This window comes from Squalius cephalus, assembly GCF_949319135.1.
Source record: "Squalius cephalus genome assembly, chromosome: 3".
NCBI classification, from domain to species: domain Eukaryota; kingdom Metazoa; phylum Chordata; class Actinopteri; order Cypriniformes; family Leuciscidae; genus Squalius; species Squalius cephalus.
In genome coordinates, this window is record NC_137124.1 from 26,597,584 (window position 1) to 26,622,461 (window position 24,878).

The window sequence follows — 24,878 nt, forward strand, 5'->3', positions numbered from 1 at the left end:
CTTACCCGCCAAGGGCAGGTACTTCCACAGCAGGAAGGGAAAGCTCGCATTGAGGTTGCCCGATCTGCGCTGTGGTCAGGTAGAGGGCTTCAGCGTCGATGCTATCCATCCAGTGACTTTGTTAAATGCTACAGAAACACACCAAACATTACAGGACACACACATCAGACACACATACACAGGTCAACATAAACTGGAAAGGAAAAAGAAAGAGACGTCTTCTGACAGAATAGACAGCATGCAAACCTCATGTCACAAAACTGCATGCACACAGAAAACACATATGTAGGAGAGCGAGAAGACTTCTGGATGATCTGAACATAATCATGTAAATGACAGACTATAATCTGAGAGGAAGCTGTTGTGTCTTTCATTGGAGGTAATCCGTTTGTAGAGGCTCAAACACAAAAGGTTTGTCACATTAAAAAAGGGAAAAAATGGTCTCCAAGCTCAGACCAAACCAGATGTTCAGCCCAAAGTATATTTTCAATTTACTTTTAACAAAGAGTTACTGAAAGGAAAGTGTATATGACTGTAACAGCACTGTGTAAAATACTACTCTGCTGAGAAACAAAATATAAAGTCTCACATACCCAACCAGTAGCAAAAAAAGATTCACCAATCAGATCTGTGGTCAAAGTAAATAAATACAACTGATACATCAGTAACATAATATCAGTGTTTATAATATAGACATAGAAATGTACAAGTGCATAGGATCACTATCATGGTGAAACAACCAGACCACAATGACAAGACAGAATCTTCATTTTTGGGTGAACTATCCTTTTAATGTGTATGACCATTAATCTGAAAAAAAAAAAAAACTATTTGCTAGAATGAATCTGACATTCCAACGCTGCATATTAGCACATACACTACACAACTTTTAAAATATGAACAGAAACACTAGGCATCATACACTTGCCGACTTTGCATATAGTTACAGAGGAAATTACTGGGCATCATACTAAACGACTAAGGATCACACTAAGTCAGAACAGAACAAACTCGCACAGAAACACATGCTTTGTTGCTAGGAGACCAGGGATGGAAATTAGCACCCGCCACCAGCCAAATGCGGGTGATTTTGTGTTGTGGCGGGTAAACTCGCTTCACCTACCGGCCACCGTGGCGGGTAAATAAAAATAGCATACTGTTTCACACAGACGGCGGACACTTTTAGAAAAAAAAAAAAAAAATGTGGCGTTACATCGCAGGCGTTAAGAGCTGGTTAAGATGTCTGCAGAGAAAACATCTTTGCCTTAACTTAACATTGAAATCACTCGCGCCGGACGCGCTATACGCACCGACGGGAACGCGACGGTGGAGCGTTTTTAAGATTTCCACTCTGGAGGGTGGTTTCACTTTTTTGCGTTTGTAAGCCCCAAAAACGCCGTCGCCGTCTAAACGAAAGGCACATCTGATAAAATATTTTTACGTTTTCACCCGCGAGCGTTCTCGTGTAAACAGGGCCTAATAGTTTCATTGTTGGGACTAAAAACGTAAAACTGGAAGCCATAAAATACCACGAATCATCCAAATGCCACATCCAGGTAAAAAAGAGAAATATATATATATATATATATATATATATATATATATATATATATATATATATATATAAAAGAGAGAAAGAGTGTATAAGAGAGAAATAGAAAATGTCAGTATTTCATTGAGACTTGAGATTAAATAAACTGCTTAAAGGGATACTCCACTTTAAAATGAAAATTCTGTCATCATATACTCACCCTCATGTTGTTTCAAACCTGTATGAATTTCTTTCTTCTGCTGAACAGAAAGGAAGATATTTAGAAGAATGTCAGTAACCAGACAGTTTCTGGTCTCATTGACTTCCATGGTATATTTTTTTCCTACTATGGAAGTCAATGAGACCAGAAACTGTCTGGTTACTGACATTCTTCTAAATATCTTCCTTTCTGTTCAGCAGAAGAAAGAAATTCATACAGGTTTGAAACAACATGAGGGTGAGTATATGATGACAGAATTTTCATTTTTAAGTGGTATTAATTTTCACATGCAGTTACACATTGTCGGTTAAAAATAAGAAAGTGGCTGGTAAAAACATTGAGTGGCTGGTAGATTTTGAAATCCACCAGCCACAGTGGCCGGTGGACAAAAAAGTTAATTTCCATCCCTGTAGGAGACGCATGACAAATGAAAACAATGTGTTCTAAAATCAGCTCAAAATATTAAACATGTTTGATGTCCTACAACGGCATGGAAACAAACGTTGAAGCTAAAAATAAAAAATAAAGATTTGGAGTCTGTGACCATCATACACTACACTGTTTTCTGTGAAATCTGTTAACTCAAAACTGCAGACTGACTAGGGATGTCAATTTACACAAATTCCCATGATCGATCGTCATTTAAATTAACGATCAATGAATCAATTAATCGTTAGCCTTAATATTGCAATATGCATCTACTGCAGTGGCATATAGCCAACAGCATGACATTGACATGGTGTGCAAATGCTGCTCAAAACGCCATGTTTCTCAACAAATGAATGAGAAGGGTTTTTAGTCTAAATAAAGGGCTAGTGGGATTATAAGATGAGTCAATGTGATTCATCATTTAATTAAATTACTCATTTAGGCTAATAATCAAATATAACGATTAATAGCCTACAACATGCCAATGCCGCCTCAGATGCGTACTAGTCAGAACGTGTAACTCCTGTTTGTGGACGCGATCTTCGATTAATCGTTAGCATTCCTGAGACTGACTATGACTTTCACCAAATAGCATCAACTTGTCCAGACTGTAAATCTGGGGGAAAATCTGAGCAAAAGTTGTGTAGTGTAATCCAGCCTTTAAAAACAGTAAATGTAACATTTAGAGAGAAAGAAAAACTACCTTGATACCAAAGGCTACACTATTTCTGAACTACGGTAAGGCTTCCAAATTACCACTAGCAGCGCTGCAACTTTGGAAAGCTGCCTGATTCTCAACACTGTACACATCAATAATTTATCTTCCCTTTGGGAAACTCATGCCATGCAGCTGTGATGTGGCTTCTGACCCTGGGAGCGAAGTGAGAATGCTCTAAGACCACAGGCCATGTTTTAATGACTGATGAGTGACTGTAGGGCTTATTCATGGACTGTCTATGTAAGGCAGTGTTATAGGCCTTTGGGGTGGAGGTGGGGGGTGGGCAGAGCATATGGTGCACAGTTCATCTAACAACAAACTCACTCTCGAACACCGGCACAGACAGAGAGCACTCTGGACAAATGGAGCAATACCGAAGCATCTGGAACGACCCAGCAGCTGAGAATACAACACACACACACAGCTGACTGATCAGAGAAAGGGGTATAGATGGACAATTACAAACCTCCCATCAGAATAGGGCACTGCCTCCATCCTGTTCCTCTCTGTATGACTACAAAAATAACAACTTGTACTACTACATCCTGATCAGAGCACCCCACGCCAGCCGTTCAGAATGCCAAGGGTCATAAACTGCCGACCAACACGGACAGCTCACTCACTGTCCAAAACAGAAGGTTACTTCATGGTAGAAATTAAATCGGCTACAATTCTATTGGAAATAGAATAGCAAATAGTGTCTAAATTATTCTAATGAAGTTGTCGGGTTCACTTCACTACCTTGAGTGCATATTTGATTTCTGTGACGTGCAGGGCATTAGACACCACATCAAAAATACAGAAAGCATCTTTGCCAAGATCCAAAGCAGGTATAGGTATAATCAATCAATTCAGCCGTTAGTGCATTAACCCTCCATTAATTCTGTTTGTCCTGAAAACCTAACACATACTGGACGTTTCACAAGCTCATGGTTTACCATTATGTAAAAAAGAAAGCAAAGAATCTGAAACTACTCTAAAATGCAGTATTTTGCAGCGATTCCTGAGGTCTGATTGGTTAGCATTAGGACAGCATGCCGTTCAGACAGGCAAAATAAAGTGAAACTATATCTGAAAGAGCGCAGAGATGCCTGAATTACTTTGATGCAAGATGTGCTGATCTGACATGTACATAACATTATAATGAGAACACCACTGTAACAGAAATTTGTAATTTCTTTGCGCTTTAGTTGCCCGTGTTTCAGCGTTGTCGTCAAGGGAAAAGCGCACGCAACTTGTAATATTACTTTCAATCATTTTTTCTCGTCGTCATTTTTCAACAGTAGGCCTACGTTAGGGCTGCGTGATATTGAAGGAAAATGCGATAGCTCGTTAAATAGTGCGATATTCAATATGAGCTACGATAATACATTAAGTGTGTAAAACAAATTTTAATTATTGTAAATACATTTAAAAACAGTGATATTTTAACATCGGTGTACGGCTTCAAGTAGGCCTACATTACGTGGGGTTTTTCCTGCAAAGAGGCCGCCTCCGTCAAATTTCGTGCCGCCTCCGGCTGTCGACAAAACTATCGACTACAGTCACATGCTCAGATACCCTTTTCCACCGACACGGTTCTGTTGCGGGTTCCTTGCCTACCCTACCTTACCTTACCAAGACAGGCGTTTTGACAATTGTGTGTGTATTTGGCCATGTAAGCTACAGAAGAGAATTGAATTTAGGATCACACGCTGTTCGAGAGGCAGCTTCCTGTGTGCGAGTACTTCGCTTATTGCATTTAATAACATTAAGCATGTCACATGTAAGTAACATTTATGCGTCCTGTCAACTCTCTGCGTTGACCTAAAACTTGGACTTTTTGTAATCTTCGAGTATGAATATCATGCAGTTATCACAAGTTGTTGCAATATGTACATTTGTGATATTCCGATATATCGTGCAGCCCTAATGAGAACACTATAATGTTGTGAATTAACTAAGTTCACTTGCATTTGCGTCCTTGAATGAATGAGGCGTACTACTGTACACCCAAAGCGCTTTAGAATCATATCAGGAAATCTCTTCTCAACCACCACTAGTGTGCAGCATCCACTTGGATTATACGACGGCAGCCGCAGTACAACGGCGCCAGTGCGCTCACCACACACCAGCTATAAGTGGAGAGAGGAGAGAGAGTGATAGAGCCAATTCAATGTAAGGGTCCTTGCAGAAACCAGTTGTCATGTTGCGCTTATGTTGTGTATCTAGGATATCAGATTAATCTCACATGCGTCATATAGAAAGGGCTTCAGTTTACTGGTGTTCATTCACTCTTCAGCTTCACCTCATGCAGATATTGCTTTTAGATGTTTCTTTTTTGAAAACATGCATTATTGATAATCTAGTGTTATTTTTCTAGTCATATTTTTATAAACATTTTCATGTCATTTTCATTTGTCTACATTAATTTTCATAACAGTATTTTAACTAAAATATTAATAAAATTGAATATCCCACATTTCTGTCACAATGCCTTGGTGCAGTTAGTGTTACTACAGTAAATTGTGGCAATTTGTAGATTGAAAAGCCTTCTGACTGTATTGTTGCGCACAGTGTTTCTCTTGTTTTTCTGTGCCATTTCATCAGGCTTTAAACTAGTTTAAATCCCCAAGACATTTGTGTTCTTCACTGAATTCAAGCGCTTCTCACTGGTTCTCACAGCGCTGTTTAGTGGTCGCGTGACCAAGACCGATCATGGTGTAAACCAGGGGTGCCCAACCCTGCTCCTGCCGATCGACTGTCCTGCACAGTTCATCTCCAACCCTAATCAAACACACCTGCCTTTAATTTTCAAGCGATCCTGAAGACGCTAATTGGTTGCTTCAGGTGTGTTTGATTAGGGTTGGAGATAAACTGTGCAGGACAGTCGATCGGCAGGACCAGGGTTGGGCACCCCTGGTGTAAACGCATCTGCTTTAGTAAGCTCGTGCTGCACTGCCATATGAACTTTGAGCCAAGCGGATAAATGGTCCGTGTAGTGCATGGTTCAAATGAGTAGCGCTGTTTCATTCCGCTTTTGGAGCGTAAACATTATGTCGAGCATTTATTTAATTTGTTATCGTTTTAGAGGAAAATTATTATCGCGATAATTATCATTACTGTTTTATCACCCAGTCCTATAGTCTAACTAAAAACACTGGGATGCTGCAGCATTAGGCTTGTTCCACGATAAATTAAATATAATACACCCCAAAATTAAAATTCTGTCAACTCCAGTCACTATGGTAAACATGGAAGCTCAACCATGCTTGCTTCACAAGCAAGAAACAGTGAGGTTTGTTCTCGCACAGAGCAAGCAGAGTTGAGCTTCCGTGTTTACTAGCGATGCACCAATATAATTGTATATCGAAACCTAAGTTAAGTTTTCATTTAGCCGAATACCAAAACCAGAAATAAACTTTGGGTAGTTAAATGTGTAATCGAATTCTTGTGTTCTCAAGTGATAAATTAATTATTGTAGTGCCTTTTTTTTTTTTTTGGTCAATAAGCCAGTTCTCGATATTTCAGCCAATCAAATTTTGCTCATATACATATATAGGCTATTGCTCTAGCACAGTGGTTCTCAAACAGGGGGCCCTCGACAAACCTCCAAGGGGACCTCAAGATGACTGTGCAGAACAGACTGCAAAAACTAACCCGACAGACACTCAAAAACGGCTCACTGGCAGCTTGGTGTGTCCTGGCCTTTAGTCTCACCAAAATGGTCTTTTTGGACTGAGTTAGTGTTAGAGAATCTTTAAGAGAATCTTAATCAAGAATTAAGATTTTTTTTCAAGAGAGAGTGCTGTGCACATTTCCCCTTTTTTCTTTTTGGACAGTTACATTGAGACTCATTCTGCCTCCAGCAGAACCACCAGTTTCACTGCCAAACTGGAGAAAACTCACAGCCAACTCAACCTCTGATGATGACAAACTCCAGCTTAAATTCATGTGCAACAGAAAGTCAGGCTGTGTCTTAGGATACTGAAATGTGTATCAAAATTAACAATGATACAGACCAAGCATGTGCAGCGCACATGGTGACGACACGCATAATATAAGATATAGTCCCTTCCTTCACTACATGCAATAAAGAAGATTTTTTTTTCAATGAAATATAAATGTAACAATATTGTCATATTTTGGAAATGTTTAAATCAGGGCTGTCAAAATGGCTGAAAAACTGAATTCAAATTTTATTTTATTCTTAAATATTACTAATATTCAAATTATATTTGAATGAAATTTCAGTTAGAGGGAAAAAATGCTTTTGGCTTGTCTCCTGAAGCCACAAGAGGCCTAAAAAAAACCTAAAAAAAATGTAAGCAATGAAATAACGTGGCTGTGTCTGAATGAAAAAGAACACTGCCTTTTGAGGATGCATTCCAAGTTAGGAAGGCACATCCGAATCTAATGCTAGCATCACTTCCTGTCTCCTGAGACACCTTTATCTGATACATTTTTAGATAACGATATTCTTTGCTGCCTCTGATATCCCACAATCCAAAAATAAAGATGGCGTCTAAAAGTTATAGTTGGTGGTCAGTTTGAGTGTAAATGTAAGTTTTTGACCAATAGCAAGAAATTACTATTGTAGTAATTAAATATTTGCTTCGTTATCACCAAAGCTCGCTGTTTTTTCTATAGATCATTAAACCGTTACGCTGCCTGAGAAGTCTGTCCGAAATCAGTTTCGTGAGGTACCTTCGTGCACAAATGCTTTAAATATAATTTTTTAAATTGCATAAACAATTATGAGCATAAGAGCATTGGGTATTTATGAATAGTTTTATACAAAATGTCGAAATGCCAATCACACAGAGTGGCTTTTGTGTTTAAAAACATGATATACAACAACAAAGTCTTGAGACATGTTTTTACATGGCTTTCTAAACATGCTCTCGTGCAAGACGCGAGTGCAACAGTCGAAGATGTCCATCTAGCGTATGTTTACATAATGGAAAAGCAGCACAGAAAATGAGTTGTGTGTGAATGGCTAGGTAACCTGTTTTGACACAACCACGATCTTCTCCGCATTGAGCTTCTCTATTTCTGCAATGTTTTGTATCTAGGGCAGGGATGGGCAACTTTGGTCCTGGAGGGCCACTGTCCTGCACAGTTTAGCTCCAACTCTAATCAAACATATCTGAACAAGCTAATCAATGTCTTCAGGATTACCAGAAAGCTACTGGCAGGTGGTTTTTAGCAGGGTTGGAGCTGAACTCTGCAGTACAGTGGCCCTCCAGGACCGATGTTGTCTATCCCTGATCTAGAGGGTTCAACTGGATAGGCTAACAAAAACATTCAAACGCAACAACGCCATCATCGCATCTCGTGTGCCACGACGCACACCTAAAATTTGAATGCACTGTTTTTGCATTCTACGTGAATTTTTATTTGAAATTGGGCAAATATTCAATATTCAGATTTTAATTTGACAGCCCTAGTTTAAATGTATAGGAATAATTATTTAGGTCTTTAATGGCATTCATTACCCACATTAGCAGGAGCATAAACAGGAATGTTCCCGACAGGTGCTGCTGCTGCTGACCTCCATGTGGTAACTCCCTCCTGGAGAGCGTTGTCATGATTTAACAGCTGCCATGGTGCAGCAACTGTCAGACACGAATTTACCACAGCGAAATCTGACAGAAGTCAAAGCTAAAGAGCTTTTTTCCTGAAAGCATTAGCATGTTAAGTACAGAATGAAACTGAAGACTTTCAGTGGCTCAGTACAAGTATTTTAGTCCCCTCATGAGTGTCTTAAAGGTAATGCGGTAGATGATTGATGGCTCCTTTAAAGAGCCTGCACTCTGACACACTTCCCTTCCCCCTGTAATGGAGACATAAACCCCCCTGACTTTGCGCTAAGCGCTCAAACTCACGCCTACAATTGCACTCTAGACTCTCCAGCCGAACGCTCTTCTGAAAACCCTCAGTATTTATGTAAATACACACTCAAATATGAGCAGAGTCTGACGGAATTGTCAGCCCTCAGTTGAAGATAATGGAGGTGTTGCCATGCAGGACAAAAATCCAACTGCAAAGAACAGCCCACCATAGCAGCATCAACTCACAAGCGTGCGTGTGTGCACACTAACTAGTAACCAAGGAAACTGTTTGTCCTCAATTCGAAGCACTAAACACCAAGGAACAGGGAGTTCATTTCATGCAATTTTGCTTCACGCAGCTCTCTAATAGCATGACATAAATTGACAGAAATGGAGGCGCAAAATCCTAAATGACAATGGACCTCCACATGTGTGACTAATACATCATTTACCTGACATACACCGACAATAATTATCCAAACGCTAGCAGACATCCAAAAAGCAGAGGACTGCAGTGTAAGAGTTTGCACAAATGACACTGCTAGCTCTCATTAAAAGTTAAATACTCAAGGAACTACAAGCACAGAAGCACTGAATGTCCAAATAGTGGCCTGTGTTCCTCCGACAACTACTCATTTCTATCAGAGAGACTTGAATAGAAACTGAAGTTCAAAGATCAGTATAATTGTTTTGTTTTACACAGTGAAGTTCTCAACAGGCTTGAAAATAACGAGGTTCCATTTGTGCCAAAAATAAGTTGACTAATTTGTGCTTTATACTACACATGTCCTTGTCTACAGTCACTGCCTACTTGTTCAGATAAATTAGTATATGTTGATATGTATGTTCTCTGTTTATGTCATTGTTCTGTCATTGTCTTCTGACGTCTTTACTGTTGTCGTCTTGTCGTCCTTAATACTGTACTCTTGTTCTGTCATCTTTACTGTTGTCTATGGAAGGCAGTTTCAAAAAAAGGCGGTTTGGGCCAGTGTGTGTACATATATATAAACAAAAAACAAAATACAAAGTCTTATCTGCCAGCAAAGTGTGCAAAATAATTGCATTCATTCATGTGTGTGGAAAAAATAACGTGTTAAAATGATTTCACGCATTTAACGCACCCGCCACAGACTTACGGTCATCTTACATTTCATACAGTTGATTGGTGACAAACATGAAGCAGGGCAAAATCTCACTGCATAATGGAGTCTATGGAATGCAGTTAGAATGCACCTAAAATTCAAGATATTGGGGCAAAAATGTCCATGTATGAGTTGTCTCATATTTATCATATGATCTAGTTAAGCAATATCACACAGCGCTGTTTTTGTACGGACAGAACAAGACTACAGTAAGGACGACAGAGAAAGACGACAGTAAAGACGTCAGAACAAGTGTACATAAACAGAGAACATGTATGTCAAAATATACTGATTTTAATAATTATTGTAGACATGGACACATATAGTATACGTATAGTATAATGCACAAAGCAGGCCACTCATTTCTGGCACAAATGGAACCTCATAGAAAATAAACTGAAAATCAACTCATTTGCGACTTCTCAAACTAATCTGTTGGCTGAACATTTGTGTGCGCAGTCTGATGATTCTAGTCAAATCATGTTCTTCTGAGCGCCAGTCATTTGGAATATGAATACCTACCTTTCCCACATTCACACATGACATTGTGATGTCTCACTTAACAAATAGTCCATTGTAATACATCCTAACACAAAAGTGAGAACCACTTACCCTCTCTGTGGCCTTGCTTTTCTGAAACGTTGCTCCCGTCAACCTGCAAAAAGAGCGTTGTGAGGTTAGACTGGCATTTTATCAGTGAACATCTGTGATGATTCCCAGTATTTGCGGACTTGCTGTCCTTTACCTCCATTACCATGCTTATTTGCGGTTTTCGTGTATAATTTATACTGCCAACTGAGTTGGATTTTCCTTTTAATAATTCTGGGAGACAAACAGATCTTACAAGAGAGTCAATGCTGCACAATTTGCCAATGTCAGATAAGGACTAAACAGGTCGGTTACAACTGGCCTTGAACTGGAATGAAGAATAATAAAATGCAAACGCAGAATACAAGCATAATAGCCTATTGCCCCTCTACATTAAGATAATATGAATTTTCAGTGCAACATTTTTACTTTATTCTCACAATGCTAGCTGTGTATTTTTTCTGACTGGTTACGTGTATGCCATATAGGGTGTATATTAGTATATTATATACTATCTGTATATTACAATGTATTAGTTGGAGGAAGATTCATATTCATTACAACATTATGGCTAAATTATCCCGTTAACAATCTCAGCCAGGTTAAAGAAATCAAGTTCATTATTAAACAGCAGAATTAGACAAAACACCAAAGATCCCATTTCAAGCAATCACGTCAAGCAGAATGGACCTTCTTGCTCTTCAGGTGGTCAGCCTACGTTGTCTTTTCCCTGAAAAGCTTTTACCTACAAGGCACCCATTCTAGACATAACTCATTTCTATGCCAAACTACAACTGAAGGTCACAACACTGGTAACATAATAAAGCATTCCCAACAGAACACAGTCCAGTCCACGTTAGATTACCACTGCATTAAACACCGACTAGTCCTGATGTACGACAATAATGCAGATTCCTTAACTCTTGTTCAAAAAGCTTTAAAAATGCATTACTCCTTTATAACGGTTTGGCTTGGAAATAGGAGGACAATAGTCCATTGTGAAGCTCTTATCAAATGATAGTGATAGTTCACGTGACAGTCCTGAACAGCAGCAGCTTTCTGTTCAGCAGGCCTCTGTGCTCAGAAACCAGCAGGCCAGAAACTAATACCTCTCACTGTATTTAACTTCACACATTTTGTTGACATACTTTGTGGAAATAAGCAGCAACATAAGCAAGTTTTAAATTAAATCAGATACAAACACAGACACTGAATGTGCTGATCTCAGAAGTACTTTTGCATGTTGTATTTATATTTCATTAGCACGTTAGCTTTGAAACAGCAAGTAAAAGGACTACCAGGTAGAGGCATTTAATTCGCAGCAAGTACTAGGAGTCGCTAGTTTAACTTGCTAATGATCGATACTTCCAGAGATTAAGTCACACAGCTGCATGTTACTTGCAAAAGGAGCTTTTTGCAAATGGAGAACATGACAGGCTCTGTGCTAAAACTTAACACTGCTACTATACGAACACATTTGCTACGTTCATTTGAATTTAGCCGGGGAGTGACCATGCGTTTTCCAACAGAACCTCTAGTTACTTAATTTCCAGACCGATCGCTGTGAAAATACATGCGATTTTAAGACCGCGTGTGCAACACAGGGGACGACCTGTGTGAGAGTTCTGCTCATCACCTGCATCGTTTTAATTGCGTTGCATCATTGTTACACTTCTCAGTGACGCTAAACTTAGCAGAACAGCTCGGACAACACGCCGAAGTTACACAGGTTTAGATTACTCTTGACGCAACCGTGCATGTACTACTGACCAAAACAGCATCTTTAACCGAAATGAGCCCTATGGGCGCGCGGTGGTCGATCTGCTCTTACATAATGACGCATGTTAACGCGTGCTAGCGACCGTAAACAACCACCAGTTAGCTCGCGCAGCTACAACCGTGAACAATCAACACTTACCCTCGATGCCCCCTTTTTCAAACGGAGGGAACTGAGTAGGTATGGTGTGCTGACACAGGGGAATTATTGTTTAGTGGGATTTGTGAATTAGTTATTTTTCTCAGATTACGTCTTCCCACGACAACCTACTTTCTGGGTGAAACAGGGACGGTGCAAAATGGCTGTCTTTCCTGCATGCACCATCACATTTATTAAAAGGGGATTGGGGTGGAGCCTCTGTCGAAATGTACTGGGCAAATGTGTACTTTTGGAGCCAAAACGTTGATAGACGTGACTATAACAACAATTTCTTTTGGTCTTTTATGACAAATTGCCATATAAATACTTAAAACATTAGTTATAAGGAATTGGTTGAAATACGCCCCCCTTCTTAAAGAGACAGATACACGTTTCTCTCACGTGGTCGCTGAAGTCAATAAAAACCCAAAAGGCCTGCGCGTCGTGTGATATGGAGATAAACATCAAATGTGTGCGACTGACAGACTGGTTAACGTGAATTGTCCTTTTAATGTCTGTGCAGTTGTGTTGGTATTATTATGTGTTTTATTGTAGAATGCGTTATATAATGCATTCACAATGCCAAATAATCCTAAGAAAGCACAAATACATTTTATCCACACTGTAAATGGACATTAACCATGTCTGCAGGCACATGTCTTTATATCCGTCTTTATCCTTGTGCGGTTTGCATGCTATTGGACTATTAACCGGAAATTCTGTTGCATTTTTTTTTTTTTTTAAATGAATGTAATTGATTAATTAATGTTCATTCACAAACACCATCAAACAAGAACACGATAGACTACAAAATTAAACGAGACTCATGCAAAGGTAGGCCATGGACTTGTATTTTAAGTCTCTATACTTTACACACAAAAATTGTTTCTTGTATCAATGGCGTCTGATCAATAGCTTAATTATTTTTTATTTTATTTTTTAAGATAGGTGTGTTATTCCTTCATTTTCTAGTCGCTGGAAACGAGACACTGTATCCAGCCAATTAACCTCCAAAACAGAAGAGGGCAATGTCGAAGTGACAGTGACTGTGACAGGCGTCGAAGAAAAAACTTGAAGAGCGTGTCTTTCATTATGCAGTGCTATGATGTACGAGTAGTTGAGAAAGAATGAAACTTCTGTGATTCGTTTCGTTCGTTTACATGTGGAACGATGTCCAGTGTTCTAGCTAGGATTTTATTTTATCCCACACTCGCTTACAATGTTGTCATGGAAAAGGTCACCTCCAGACAATGGTTTAATCGCGTGGATCCGACTGTCATTCTTGGTGCTCTCCCATTCAGGTCAATGACAGAGGAGGTAAGATTTGACTTTTACTGTATTAATGAATTACAGACAATTGTAATGATCCTAGCACATTTATAATTTGCCTCATATCGCAGTCCTGTTTAAGAGTTTAACTAATCCCTCTTGTCTCATTTGGCTTTAGTTGGTCCAGAAAGAGAAAATCAGAGGAGTCATTACCATGAATGAAGAATATGAAACAAAATATTTCTGCAATTCAGCTGAGGTAAGTGTCTCTCCTAACTCTTTCACTCATTCCCAACTATAATCACAGGTGGCAATGTACATCTAAGGATACTTATATTAATAACAGGAGTGGCGAGCTGTTGGCGTTGAGCAGATCAGACTGGACACGGTGGACCTGACAGGTGTCCCCAGCCTAGAGCACATCCACAAGGGTGTGGACTTCACCCTGAGACATCGACAGCAAGGCAGTAGTGTCTATATTCACTGCAAGGCCGGCCGTTCACGCAGTGCAACTATTGTAGCTGCATACCTCATCAGGGTGGGTATCAGTCTGTCTGCCTGCCCTAAACTATGTACAATAGTAAAACCAGGAGCATCAATACAAAAAGCTCTGTGACATAGGTCAGCACTGTAAAAAATATTTGTCATTGTGTGGTTGTACATTTCTTTAGCACATTCTTTGAGCATTGTACAAGACACACCTGAAATTGTTTCGCCCTAATATTATTGGTGGAGAATTTTGGAGAGGGAACATTAATATATAGGTTAATTCAAGTGATGCTGTTCACTTCTCTACATGAAACCCACACATGCATGCAGAATACAAAGGGACTTTTACTTAAAGTGCCACTATTATGCTATTTTAAAGTTTCCTAATGTTGTTTTGGAGTCTCGTACAACAGGCTTACATGCATCAAAGGTAAAAAAAAATAACTGTTTAATTTTCTCATAATATACATTTGCACATCACCACATTTTCAATGATTCTCAAACGACTCGTCAGATTAATCAATCTCTGCGCGTGTCGAAAACAAAAACGCCCATTGCCATAACAACGTCAGCTCTGCTTGTCCTGAGGCTTCCTACACCGTAAACTAAACACAGTAATGAACGATGACGTCAATTGGACCATATCAATGCGAGCATGAAACACTGGAAGAACTAGTTATTCAACTCGAACCTCCATCACAAGGACAACTCGAGCAGGACGTTTCTCAGTGATACACTACTCAGTTATACGTAATTTCACTGATTATACACACGCAGTATATTATTTATATGAATTTGTTCCTTCTTGAACCAGTATCAGCCAGTTATTTCTGAAGATGCTTATATATAATTATATGCATTGTATCATGCAGTTATATAAAGGGAAACAAAAACAGTTCTGTCAAAAGTCAAGTCAAGTCAAGTCAACTTTATTTATATAGCGCTTTTCACAATGCAGATTGTATCAAAGCAGCTTCACAGTATTAAATAAAATAGTACATCAGTGTTTGTTTCTAGTGTAAAACGTCCACGTTTACTAATGCTGATCAATAGTATTGTTGATTGATTGATTAAATTAAGTATCCCCAACTGAGCAAGCCAAAGGCAACAGTGGCAAGGAACCGAAAAACTCCATCAGGTGACCTAATGGAGAAAAAAAAAAACCTTGGGAGAACCCAGGCTCAGTCGGGGGCCAGTTCTCCTCTGGCGTCTATGAACTAGAGGTCGGATTTAACTGTAAGATTAAAAGTATTATATGAATGCCTGGCTGAAGAGATGCGTCTTTAATCTAGTTTTAAACTGGGAGAGCGAGTCTGAGCAACGAACAGTATCAGGAAGGCTATTCCAGAGTTTTGGAGCTTAATGTGAAAATGATCTCCCTCCTTTGGATGATCTGGATATCCTAGGTATGACCAAAAGCCTCGAATTTAGTGATCTTAAAGAGCGCGATGGATTATAGGGCGATAGAAGATCCGTTAAATAAGAATGTTAGAAAACTCAAGAGTGTGACAGTCTTTGGAATCTGCATTTGATGTTAAACCAAGGTTATAACCATGTAAAATAATTAGAATTTATACTTGTGAGTAATATAGGAATATATTAGATTTTTTATTTTAAAATATGCCAACATTCACTCTTAAACGTCTGTCTAATATGTCAAAAACAGCTCCATTAATGTTCTTTGTCTCATCACAGTTATGAATTAGCCTTCATTAATCACAGTTGAGTTGTTTGCATTAATGGATATTGTCTCCCTCAATGTCTATGGTAGTTATGGCCCTGTGTTTAACCTTTTTTCTCCTTTCACAGCTACACTGTTGGAGTCCAGAGGAGGCCTGTAAGATGCTGGCCTCAGTCCGGCCTCATGTGCTGATCCGCTCAGCCCAGCTGGAGGTGCTGCAGGAGTACTATAAGCAAGTCTGCGCTTCAGAGTTCAGCTAGAAGATACACAGTGTACAAATGCCAACATTCAAGCTGAATCTCATATGCTGTACATTGTTAATAAGTTGTTTTTTCCTTTCGGGAGTGCATATTTTTTATATATTTGTATAAGAATGTGTGTACTATACATAAACGGACTTTAAGCGATAATGTCTATCTGGATCATCGGTTATATTGTGAATACTTTTTTTTTTTTTTTTCTATCACCTCAGATGTTTAGACAGTAAATTTCCAAATTATTGTTTGAGTTAGTGATTTAATTTTTGTTAATAATATTAGAACAGATTTATTTTTCTTTTTTTATCCCACCTAGCCTCCTTGTGTTGGAAGCTGTTCAAAAACCTGTTTCCTTGTGATTATGTATAAGATCATGATATTTTTTAATTGTCTACAGTAAACATAATCTTGAATCTTAACTTTAATCTATGTATTTAATTATTTATTTAATTGTTTATTGTTATACACTATAATCAAATAGAGAGAGGTGTACAACTGGTTCTGTACTGACTTATTTAAAAGCATTTCAAATACATTTTAATTAATATGATAAAATAATGGTATGCTGTGGTCTATTTAGTGAAATATGTGAACAGCGTTTGTAACCCTAGAAGGTCTACTGTATCATAGTTGATACATAAGTTTCTAATGCTTCTAATCTATTCACGTGATCAAAACATTGCTCAAAAACTTGTTGCACACAGTCTTGGTTAGGTTAGAAAGCTTTATTAATCCCTGTGAGGGGAAACTCTTGCCATCATTGCATACATACACATCTCGAACAGTATAACAATTACATCAAATTAAACATTACATTAAAAAAAAACCTAAGACATAATTAAAAATGCTATACAAAATACAACACAATCAATCAATACAGTAATTACACATCTTCATTTAAAAAACGAATTGCAGCCGTGATAAAAGACCTTTTAAATCGCACAGTGGAACACTGAGGCATCGCTGATCTCTCACTAAATTAACTTTTACTAAAAAATGCTATATACTATATACTATATTGTGGATTCTTCGCAACAGAATCAAAACATTTTTAATTTTGACCTTGTTCTCTTTTCAACAGCGACCTCAAGTGAATCGAGTAAGGCCAATATAAACCTTTTTTTTACTTAAGTAAAAGTACAGAAGTACTTGTTTTTAAAAGTACTTAAGTATCAAAAGTAAAAAGTCAATGCATTGTTTTATTATTGTTGCATTGTTGTATGTAATACTTACAGTACCTTATGCTTCTGAATCTATGCCTGCCTACCTACCCTCATATTAATATCAAATTTATTTCTAGAACACAGTTCCAGTAGTGGGGTTGAATGTGAGATTGAAAGAGGGCACTCAATAATGTCCACAATGGTTTCGGACACCCAAATGGCTGTTCCCTCAAATAGTGCCCTATTTAAAGTTTTTTGGCTTTTAGTATGAATGTGTTAGCCTTACTGTTATCTATAAGCTAATGTGCTCCAAAACAATGACAAAATTCGCATTTAGAAGACCAAACCCAACGTTGAAAATGAAAATCAGTTTGATGTCAGAATCCAACGCCAGATTGACATTAATCTCCAACGTTGGACAGACATTGTATTGTGGTTGAAAATGAAAATCGGGTTGACGTCAGAAACCAACATCAGTCGGGTTCTGACATCAACCGACTTTCATTTCCAACCAAAATCCAACGTCTATCCGACGTCGGGTTCTGACGTCACATCGGGTTCTGATGCCAACCCGACTTTTATTTCCAACCAAAGTGCAACCCCTGCAACCAAAATCATCCCCTGACTGACGTTACTACTTTCTACTCAAGGACCGTGACAGAGTTGTAGTGGAGTAAAAAGTACGATATTTGTCTTTCAAATGTAGTGAGGTTAAAGTACAAAGTTTCCAGAAAAAAATAATACTCAAGTAAAGTACAGATACTCAAAAAGTGTACTTAAGTACAGTACTCAAGTAAATGTACTTTGTTACTGTCCACCTCTGTCCACATGTCCACTACTTAAGTTTTGGCCTCTGAAAAGAAAATGTTTCTCTCCTCCTTGAGTGTGAGCTCCATATTCTCACTATATCATAGGCTACTATATGGGCCATAAAAACCTGATGTATTAAATATGATACAAAACATAAAACACACATATACACATATTTATATGTTGTCTAAAGGTTCAATAAAATTGTTGAACACAAAACAAGATATTTAAAGAAGATAGCCAGAGAGTTGACTGCACCCATTGACTTCAAAAATACTATCGTCAGAGGGTGCCGTCAACTGTCTGGTATGAGCATTTCTCTCGGAAAAGCTCGCCCGCGCGCACGTCGACTAGAGGAGAGCGAGACCGCGCACATTAACAGGAAATCATCGGCAGCGCTGCATAGGATTTGTTCAAGAATGTTTCCAAAAAAGTGTGTATTTGGATGTGAGGGAAAGCTTACCGTGTTCAGTTTTCCAAAGAACCCAGTGTTACAGGAACAGTGGATGCAGTTTGTTTTTCCGGGGCAGCAACGGAGTGTAGGAAGTGCGGTTGTGTGTTCTGGTCATTTCAGTGACGAATGTTTTATTAACAAGGCTCAGGTCGACGCTGGATTTGCAAATCGTTTGCTATTAAAACGTGGAGCGGTCCCAGTGATAAAAGACCCCATTCATGTAAGTACAACTGGATCAGATTTCTGTCTTTTGCTGGAAATCAAGAACTACCGCTTGACTCTATAGCTCCGCCTCCAGGACACCGCGGTCAAGTGAGCCGTCATCTGAAAACGCTCGGTCAAGCCAGCCGCCGCCTAGATGTTGATGTTCGTCTATTTGTGGAATTACGGTACGGAAACATGGAGGTGCCAAAAAGCTGAGAAAGATCTGTATTTCAGCGGTTATTCTCCGAATTGACCGAACATCAAGTGCAACCTATTGAACTATTTTCAGTTTAACTATTTTCGCAGATATTTTACTGTGGAGTTTTAAAGAAAATAAAGGCAAAGTCTGTCAAAATACATTATTACATTTGCTCATGTCTTGCATTTTGTAGGCTACTGCTGTTATTAAAATTCCTATATTGACATGCCATTTTCAATAGTTTCTTTTTCTGGATGACCATCACTCTGTCCACATCAATTTTCAAAGGGTTTTACTTTGGAGTTTTAGAGAAAAATAAAGGCAAAGAGTCAAAATAATTTATTATATTTCTCTTTTCTTGCATTTTGTATTGCAATTATTAAAATTCCTACAGATTTGACATGCCATTTTCAATATTTTCTTTTTCTGGATGACCATCACTCTGTCCACATCAATTTTCAAAGGGTTTTACTGTGGAGTTTTGGAGAAAAATAAAGGCAAAGTCTGTCAAAATACATTATTACATTGCTCATTTTTTGTATTTTGTATTGCAATTATTAAAATTCCTACAGAGTTGACATGCCATTTTCAATATTTTCTTTTTCTGGATGACCATCACTCTGTCCACATCAATTTTCAAAGGGTTTTACTGTGGACTTTTAGAGAAAAATAAAGACAAAGAGTCAAAATACATTACATTGCTCATTTTTTGTATTTTGTATTGCAATTATTAAAATTCCTACAGAGTTGACATGCCATTTTCAATATTTTCTTTTTCTGGATGACCATCACTCTGTCCACATCAATTTTCAAAGGGTTTTACTGTGGACTTTTAGAGAAAAATAAAGACAAAGAGTCAAAATACATTACATTGCTCATTTTTTGTATTTTGTATTGCAATTATTAAAATTCCTACAGAGTTGACATGCCATTTTCAATATTTTCTTTTTCTGGATGACCATCACTCTGTCCACATCAAATTTTAAAGGGTTTTACTGTGGACTTTTAGAGAAAAATAAAAAATAAAAACGTATTTTCGGTCCATATCAATACTTTATCAATAATTTACTGTAGAGTTTGAGGAAATTACAGAAAGACCATAAAATTAAATACAAAAACAGTCTACAATATTGATATCTACAAGTTGTTACAAGAAAAGTTTAAATGTTTAAGGTTATTATGGTCAATGATGTTCAACGAATTTCATTGTTTAATATAGTTGGACAAGTTGGAAAAAGTGCAATTTGTAATAGTCAAAAAAGACAAAAATGAGAAGTGCTTATGAAAGTTTATTAGAAAAAAAAGGAATCAAAAAAAAAAAACTAATTGCTACACAAACAGCAGTCCCAGGATGTGTTTTTTGCTTCTTCTAGCTGTACTGTGTTCATCTGCACACACTGTGCATGGTACCACCTTGTACAGCTGTCACACTGTATCTGGAGAGGGACAAATAGAACACTTAACTTGCAAAATAAAGACTTTCATTCAAACAGATTTTCTGCATAAAAGCTTTTTTCAACTCTCCCAAGTTTACGAATAGTTCACCAACTGTTACACTACTGTCACACAGTTTTCCATTTATTATTTAGATTACTTGGCAATCTGCAATATAATAGTTCTTAAAATGAGCATGACAGCTGCCAGAGGGCAAGTGCAAGGAAAAGAGCAAGGTGTAGAGATGCATCATTTTGGCTTTTGTAGATGATTTCAAAGACTGCAATGTACTGTGAAGCACTGATAAAAATCAATAACATGTATAAACACTAACTCCATTGACAACTCTAGCAAATCAACATAATCCCTGAAATCTCTGAACTGTGCAATTATGTTTGTATATGCACATCATTGAATCTCTCTATACCCTTGTTTCCTAACTAATGTCCACTTTCTGTTCAAGCCACAATATGCAAATACAAAACAACCAATTATAAACACCTTACCCAGTCAGTCATGGAAGGCCCCGGACTTGGTGCTTTAGACGCCGAACACATGGAGCAGTTTCTCTGTGCATTGAACACTAATGGAAATGGAAATGCAAATTTTAGACTAAGTATTTAAATATGGCAATCGGAACACATATGAAAAAACCTGCTACCTGATGCTTGAAGTATTTGCAGTGCCAAAGCCTTGCGTTCAAGGACCATGTCTTTTTTAGAGGTCCCAAAATCCATGTTTGGCAATTGAGGAAATGCTTCCATGACTGCCTTTGCCATCTAAAAAAAAGGGAAAAAGAAAATAAAGACTGGATAAATATGTTGGCTAATCATTTAAATACTGTAAATAGCTCTTAACCAAATATGGGGATAGGCTATGCACAAACTGACTCAAAATATAAATGCTAATTGATTCATATCATTGTCAGAATACAAGTATTTCACTAAAATAATTATTGTACCATTAAGACGATCACACCACAGCTAAAACCATCCTGTTGAAATGGGTGTTTCATAACAGCTCCTTTGAAATGAATATTCACCCAGTCTCTTGTTCGGTGGTGGATCGTCCTGGTTTGAAAGTATTCACTGTGTGACAATAAGATGTAACATTATAAATGTTAATATACAATTATTCATAAATCTACATTGTATAGTTTTTTTAAATACTGCCAACTACCCATACCATTTCTGAACAGGATGTCCATTTCATAAATTGTATGAAAATTATATGGTTCAGATGATCACACAGCATTTTGAAATGGAAGAGTCTGTATGGTCACCAATGGAGCCTGGATATGTTATTTAGTGGTAAGTTTGGTACTGTGCCCAAACAAAAGCTTACTGAAAGCTTATTTTTTAGATATCAACCTAAAATGTGGATTACAAATTTTCTTGAATAGAATAAAGATTTAAGAAGATTTTTTTTAACTGGTCCTAAATATTACACAAGGAGGAGAAGAGGAGGGATGCTGAAAGAGTTTATATGCTGTTGGAATGTGATAAGTTGGATTAAATGACTCCTCCTGAACTTTATCTGCAGTCGCTACCACTGCTACGAGTATCTATCCAGTGTTTAGGGCTGGTTTTCAATAATTGTAACTCTGTTTTGACCATTGTCTCTATAGTTAAACTTTTACTGTACACTCTGCCCATCTCTCTACAGTCCTTTAATGCCTGCATTTAGACAATCATATAGTGCATCCCATCTCGGTTTATGGATAATAGCTGAAATTGCATAAGTACCAGAACTTATGGGCAGCAAGTTCTGAATCCGACTGCTCTGCAGAGTTTGGCATTGGATCAATAAAATAGACACAGCTTTCTGCTGCATTGATGTACTGTAACCACAAGTAAATTACATTATTTAACACATACACAACAACAGAAACAATGTGAATGTACATAAATATAAATTGTTAAATAAACAAACCAGAAACTTCCAGTGCAATTCTCCAACATTAACAAACGATACAACAGCCTTGTAATCATCAAAGTTAACCTGTTGCACATAAAAATTACTTCAATAATATATCACAGAAATGACTTAAATATTTATTCACATTTAAATTATTATGAAACACGTCCCCATTTGAACCTCTCCCAAATAGAAACAAGCTGTACCTTTGACAAACTTTGTCGTCTTACTTCTGTTCTATCCCCAGTGAGGATCACACTGGCTGTGTAGTGGTTCATCATGTATATGGTTTTATCCAAACCAAGTTCATTAATAGTGTGATGCATGAGACATTCGATGATCTAATATGTTTAAAATTCAATCAGAGAGAAACATCAGAATTCATTACATAAGCCTATTTTAAATAAAACATTTGTTTTAGCTTGGACTGAGAGCTTGAGTCGGGCTGCAAGGACAACCCTTTCATGCTGAAGTGACATTATTTTGTAATGGCTCATTCTGGCTTAGACCAATTTTATAATTGTTGGCATTTGCATTAAAACTTTCCCAGTTGACAAATATTTAATGATTTAAATTATTTATCTTAGGGCAACATAAGTCAAGTCAAGTCAAGTTTATTTATATAGCGCTTTTCACAATTCAGATTGTATCAAAGCAGCTTCACAGTATTAAATTAAAATTATACATCAATGTTTGTTTCTAGTGGAAAACGTCCACGTTCGGTAATGCTGATCAATAGTATTGTTGATTGATTAATTAAATTAAATATCCCCAAATATCACACGCATAACACTTCTATTACATCAGTGTGTTAAGTTAATTAGAAATAACTGCAACTGTGTTCAATGGAACTACATTTGTCCATTTTAAGTGTATTTTAATGATAATGCTGCTGTATTGTTTGGCCTACATACCTCGCCTGTGAGCCATCTGTGAGGTTTAAGTGACCGGAACTCACTGTGGTGGACTATATAACTGTTCCCTCTTATTTGAGAGGGAATCACAGAAATGACCACTTCCGTGTCTTTTTTTCTCCACAAGGCTTTTATCTGAAGGTCAAGAAGACAATACATTTATTTACTCAAGATGTGTGCATGTATCTGACAATTACGGTTACATAAACAGCTAATGTGCTGTGATGTAATGTTGGATTTACTGTCACACAAACCTGCAATACTGTATTTAATAAGTCTCTTCTAAAAGTTTACAGTTTAAATAAACTTATTTAAAAGTTTACAAACTTTTAGAAGCTGACAATACATTTATTTTATTAAGATCACCTGTGATGGAGCATCATTGATGGTACCCTTTGTGTCCTCCTGATGTTCCGTCATAGTGGATGTGGATGTGGATGGAGCATCACATGTGACTATGTCTTGTGAATTCTATTTATAATGGTAAATCAATTTTTTTAAGGGATAAACTTTGAGAGTATTCTACATCACACATCTGAACAATTACTCACTGACCTGACAATACATTTATTTTATTAATATCACCTGTGATGGAGGATCATTTTTGGTACCCTTTGTGTCCTCCTGATGTTCCGTCATGGTCACATGTGATGATCCATCCACATCCACTATGTCTTGTGAATTCTATTAATAAAAATGGAAAGATTAATGTGCCCTTTCTATTGCATATTTTCACAACACAGAAAAATAAATAATAAAAAATAAAATAATGTACTATAGATCTTGAATGCAAAACTTGAATGTAAAATACGGAAGAATGAAACCATTTAAGAGTGTATATAACAATATAATGATGACTATATCTAATTTTACCATAATAAAGCATGCATATAATACTTATATTAATATTATATTTTATTAAAGAGTTTAAATAAAATAACCTGTGTTTGGATTACTTCAGGTTGTCCATGAAGTAATGGAGTGGAGAGTGGTGAGTTCTCTCTTCTTTTCTGTTAAAAAAAAGATTTGAGGTGAAATTAACTAAGCATGACTGCAAACAAAATACTGTATAACAAACAACATCTGTTGAGGCTATTGTTGTCTGACCGTTACTTCAGTAATTTTATATTCTAAAAAGAATAAAAGACAAAATTAGAATGTGCCTAAAATCATAATGTGTTTATGTATGTCAGCATCATTACAGCTTTTAATAATTACCTTAAATGAGAGGTCCATCACTAATGGTGAAACGTACACCCCTTTACGCTTCCGGCTTTTTTTCCACACCTCCAATTCCACTTTATGTGACTGGGAAAATATATATTTTGTCAAACACAAACCCACATATTTGGACATTTTCAATATATCTGTAATATGCAAATGTAATATGCTGTATTGCAAGCATATCGGTGATCAGGGTAAACTGCAAAGTTAAGTGCTTTCACTGAACTAATGTTAAGTAGCATACTTTCTTTCTGCATCTTTCCACATCTGCATACTCGAGGAGCAGTGCATCATGCATCTTTTTGTAGATGGTCACAAAGTCATCCAGTCTTTTTAACCTCCTCCTCTGGAAACGGATTTTCTTCAGGTCCCATTGACTCTTCTCCATAATGCCTTGGGTGCGGTTGTCTTGAGTGAAGTTCTGAAAATTTAAGGTACACCTTATCTGTTCACAATTTAAGTCCAAAAATAAAGCTATGGCTACACATTTCGGATGTTTCTTTCAGC

General features: G+C 37.4%; 2 protein-coding genes and 1 long non-coding RNA gene across 22 annotated transcripts in view; 1 reads left to right on the top strand and 2 right to left on the bottom strand.

Annotated features, from left to right (window-relative positions):
* celf1 (cugbp, Elav-like family member 1) overlaps positions 1-12,563 on the bottom strand; it is a 33,351-nt gene extending 20,788 nt beyond the window's left edge. For 5 of the 18 annotated variants that reach the window (XM_079865264.1, XM_079865263.1, XM_079865260.1 and 2 more), the window contains exons 1-3: positions 12,360-12,513; positions 10,466-10,508; positions 6-128 (exon numbers count right to left, since the gene is read on the bottom strand). In XM_079865264.1, coding sequence (XP_079721390.1) covers positions 6-109 — 104 coding nt within the window. In that variant the 5' untranslated portion in view covers positions 110-128; positions 10,466-10,508; positions 12,360-12,513. Of the gene's footprint in view, positions 1-5; positions 129-10,465; positions 10,509-12,077; positions 12,295-12,359 lie in introns of those variants that run through there. The other 13 variants (XM_079865255.1, XM_079865256.1, XM_079865265.1 and 10 more) reach the window with 9 other exon arrangements.
* Positions 12,564-12,767: 204 nt separating this feature from the next.
* On the top strand, positions 12,768-16,603 carry ptpmt1 (protein tyrosine phosphatase mitochondrial 1). Of its 3 annotated transcripts, none has more exons than XM_079865274.1 (5): positions 12,768-13,190; positions 13,301-13,673; positions 13,804-13,884; positions 13,972-14,163; positions 15,924-16,603. In XM_079865274.1, the coding sequence occupies exons 2-5, from the start codon at positions 13,527-13,529 to the stop codon at positions 16,053-16,055; spliced, it is 552 nt and encodes a 183-aa protein (XP_079721400.1). In that variant the 5' UTR covers positions 12,768-13,190; positions 13,301-13,526; the 3' UTR covers positions 16,056-16,603. The 3 variants fall into 3 exon arrangements, with proteins under 3 accessions (XP_079721400.1, XP_079721399.1, XP_079721398.1); XM_079865273.1 differs by having other exon boundaries at positions 12,805-13,190; positions 13,329-13,673; XM_079865272.1 differs by having other exon boundaries at positions 12,805-13,673.
* A 4,737-nt stretch (positions 16,604-21,340) lies between these two features.
* Positions 21,341-22,300, bottom strand: LOC307156352. The gene is made up of 3 exons (XR_013820696.1): positions 22,249-22,300; positions 22,062-22,156; positions 21,341-21,404 (listed from the first exon to the last, which is right to left on the bottom strand). It is a non-coding gene; the product is annotated as an uncharacterized lncRNA (long non-coding RNA).
* Between the last annotated feature and the right edge of the window lie 2,578 nt (positions 22,301-24,878).

Excerpts from the sequence above, each read along its gene's own strand:
- ptpmt1 (XM_079865274.1), top strand. The coding sequence starts at position 13,527 with ATGTCCAGTGTTCTAGCTAGGATTTTATTTTATCCCACACTCGCTTAC. Across the intron at positions 13,674-13,803 it reads TCAGGTCAATGACAGAGGAG|TTGGTCCAGAAAGAGAAAAT; the intron begins GTAAGATTTGAC and ends ATTTGGCTTTAG. Across the intron at positions 13,885-13,971 it reads ATTTCTGCAATTCAGCTGAG|GAGTGGCGAGCTGTTGGCGT; the intron begins GTAAGTGTCTCT and ends TATTAATAACAG.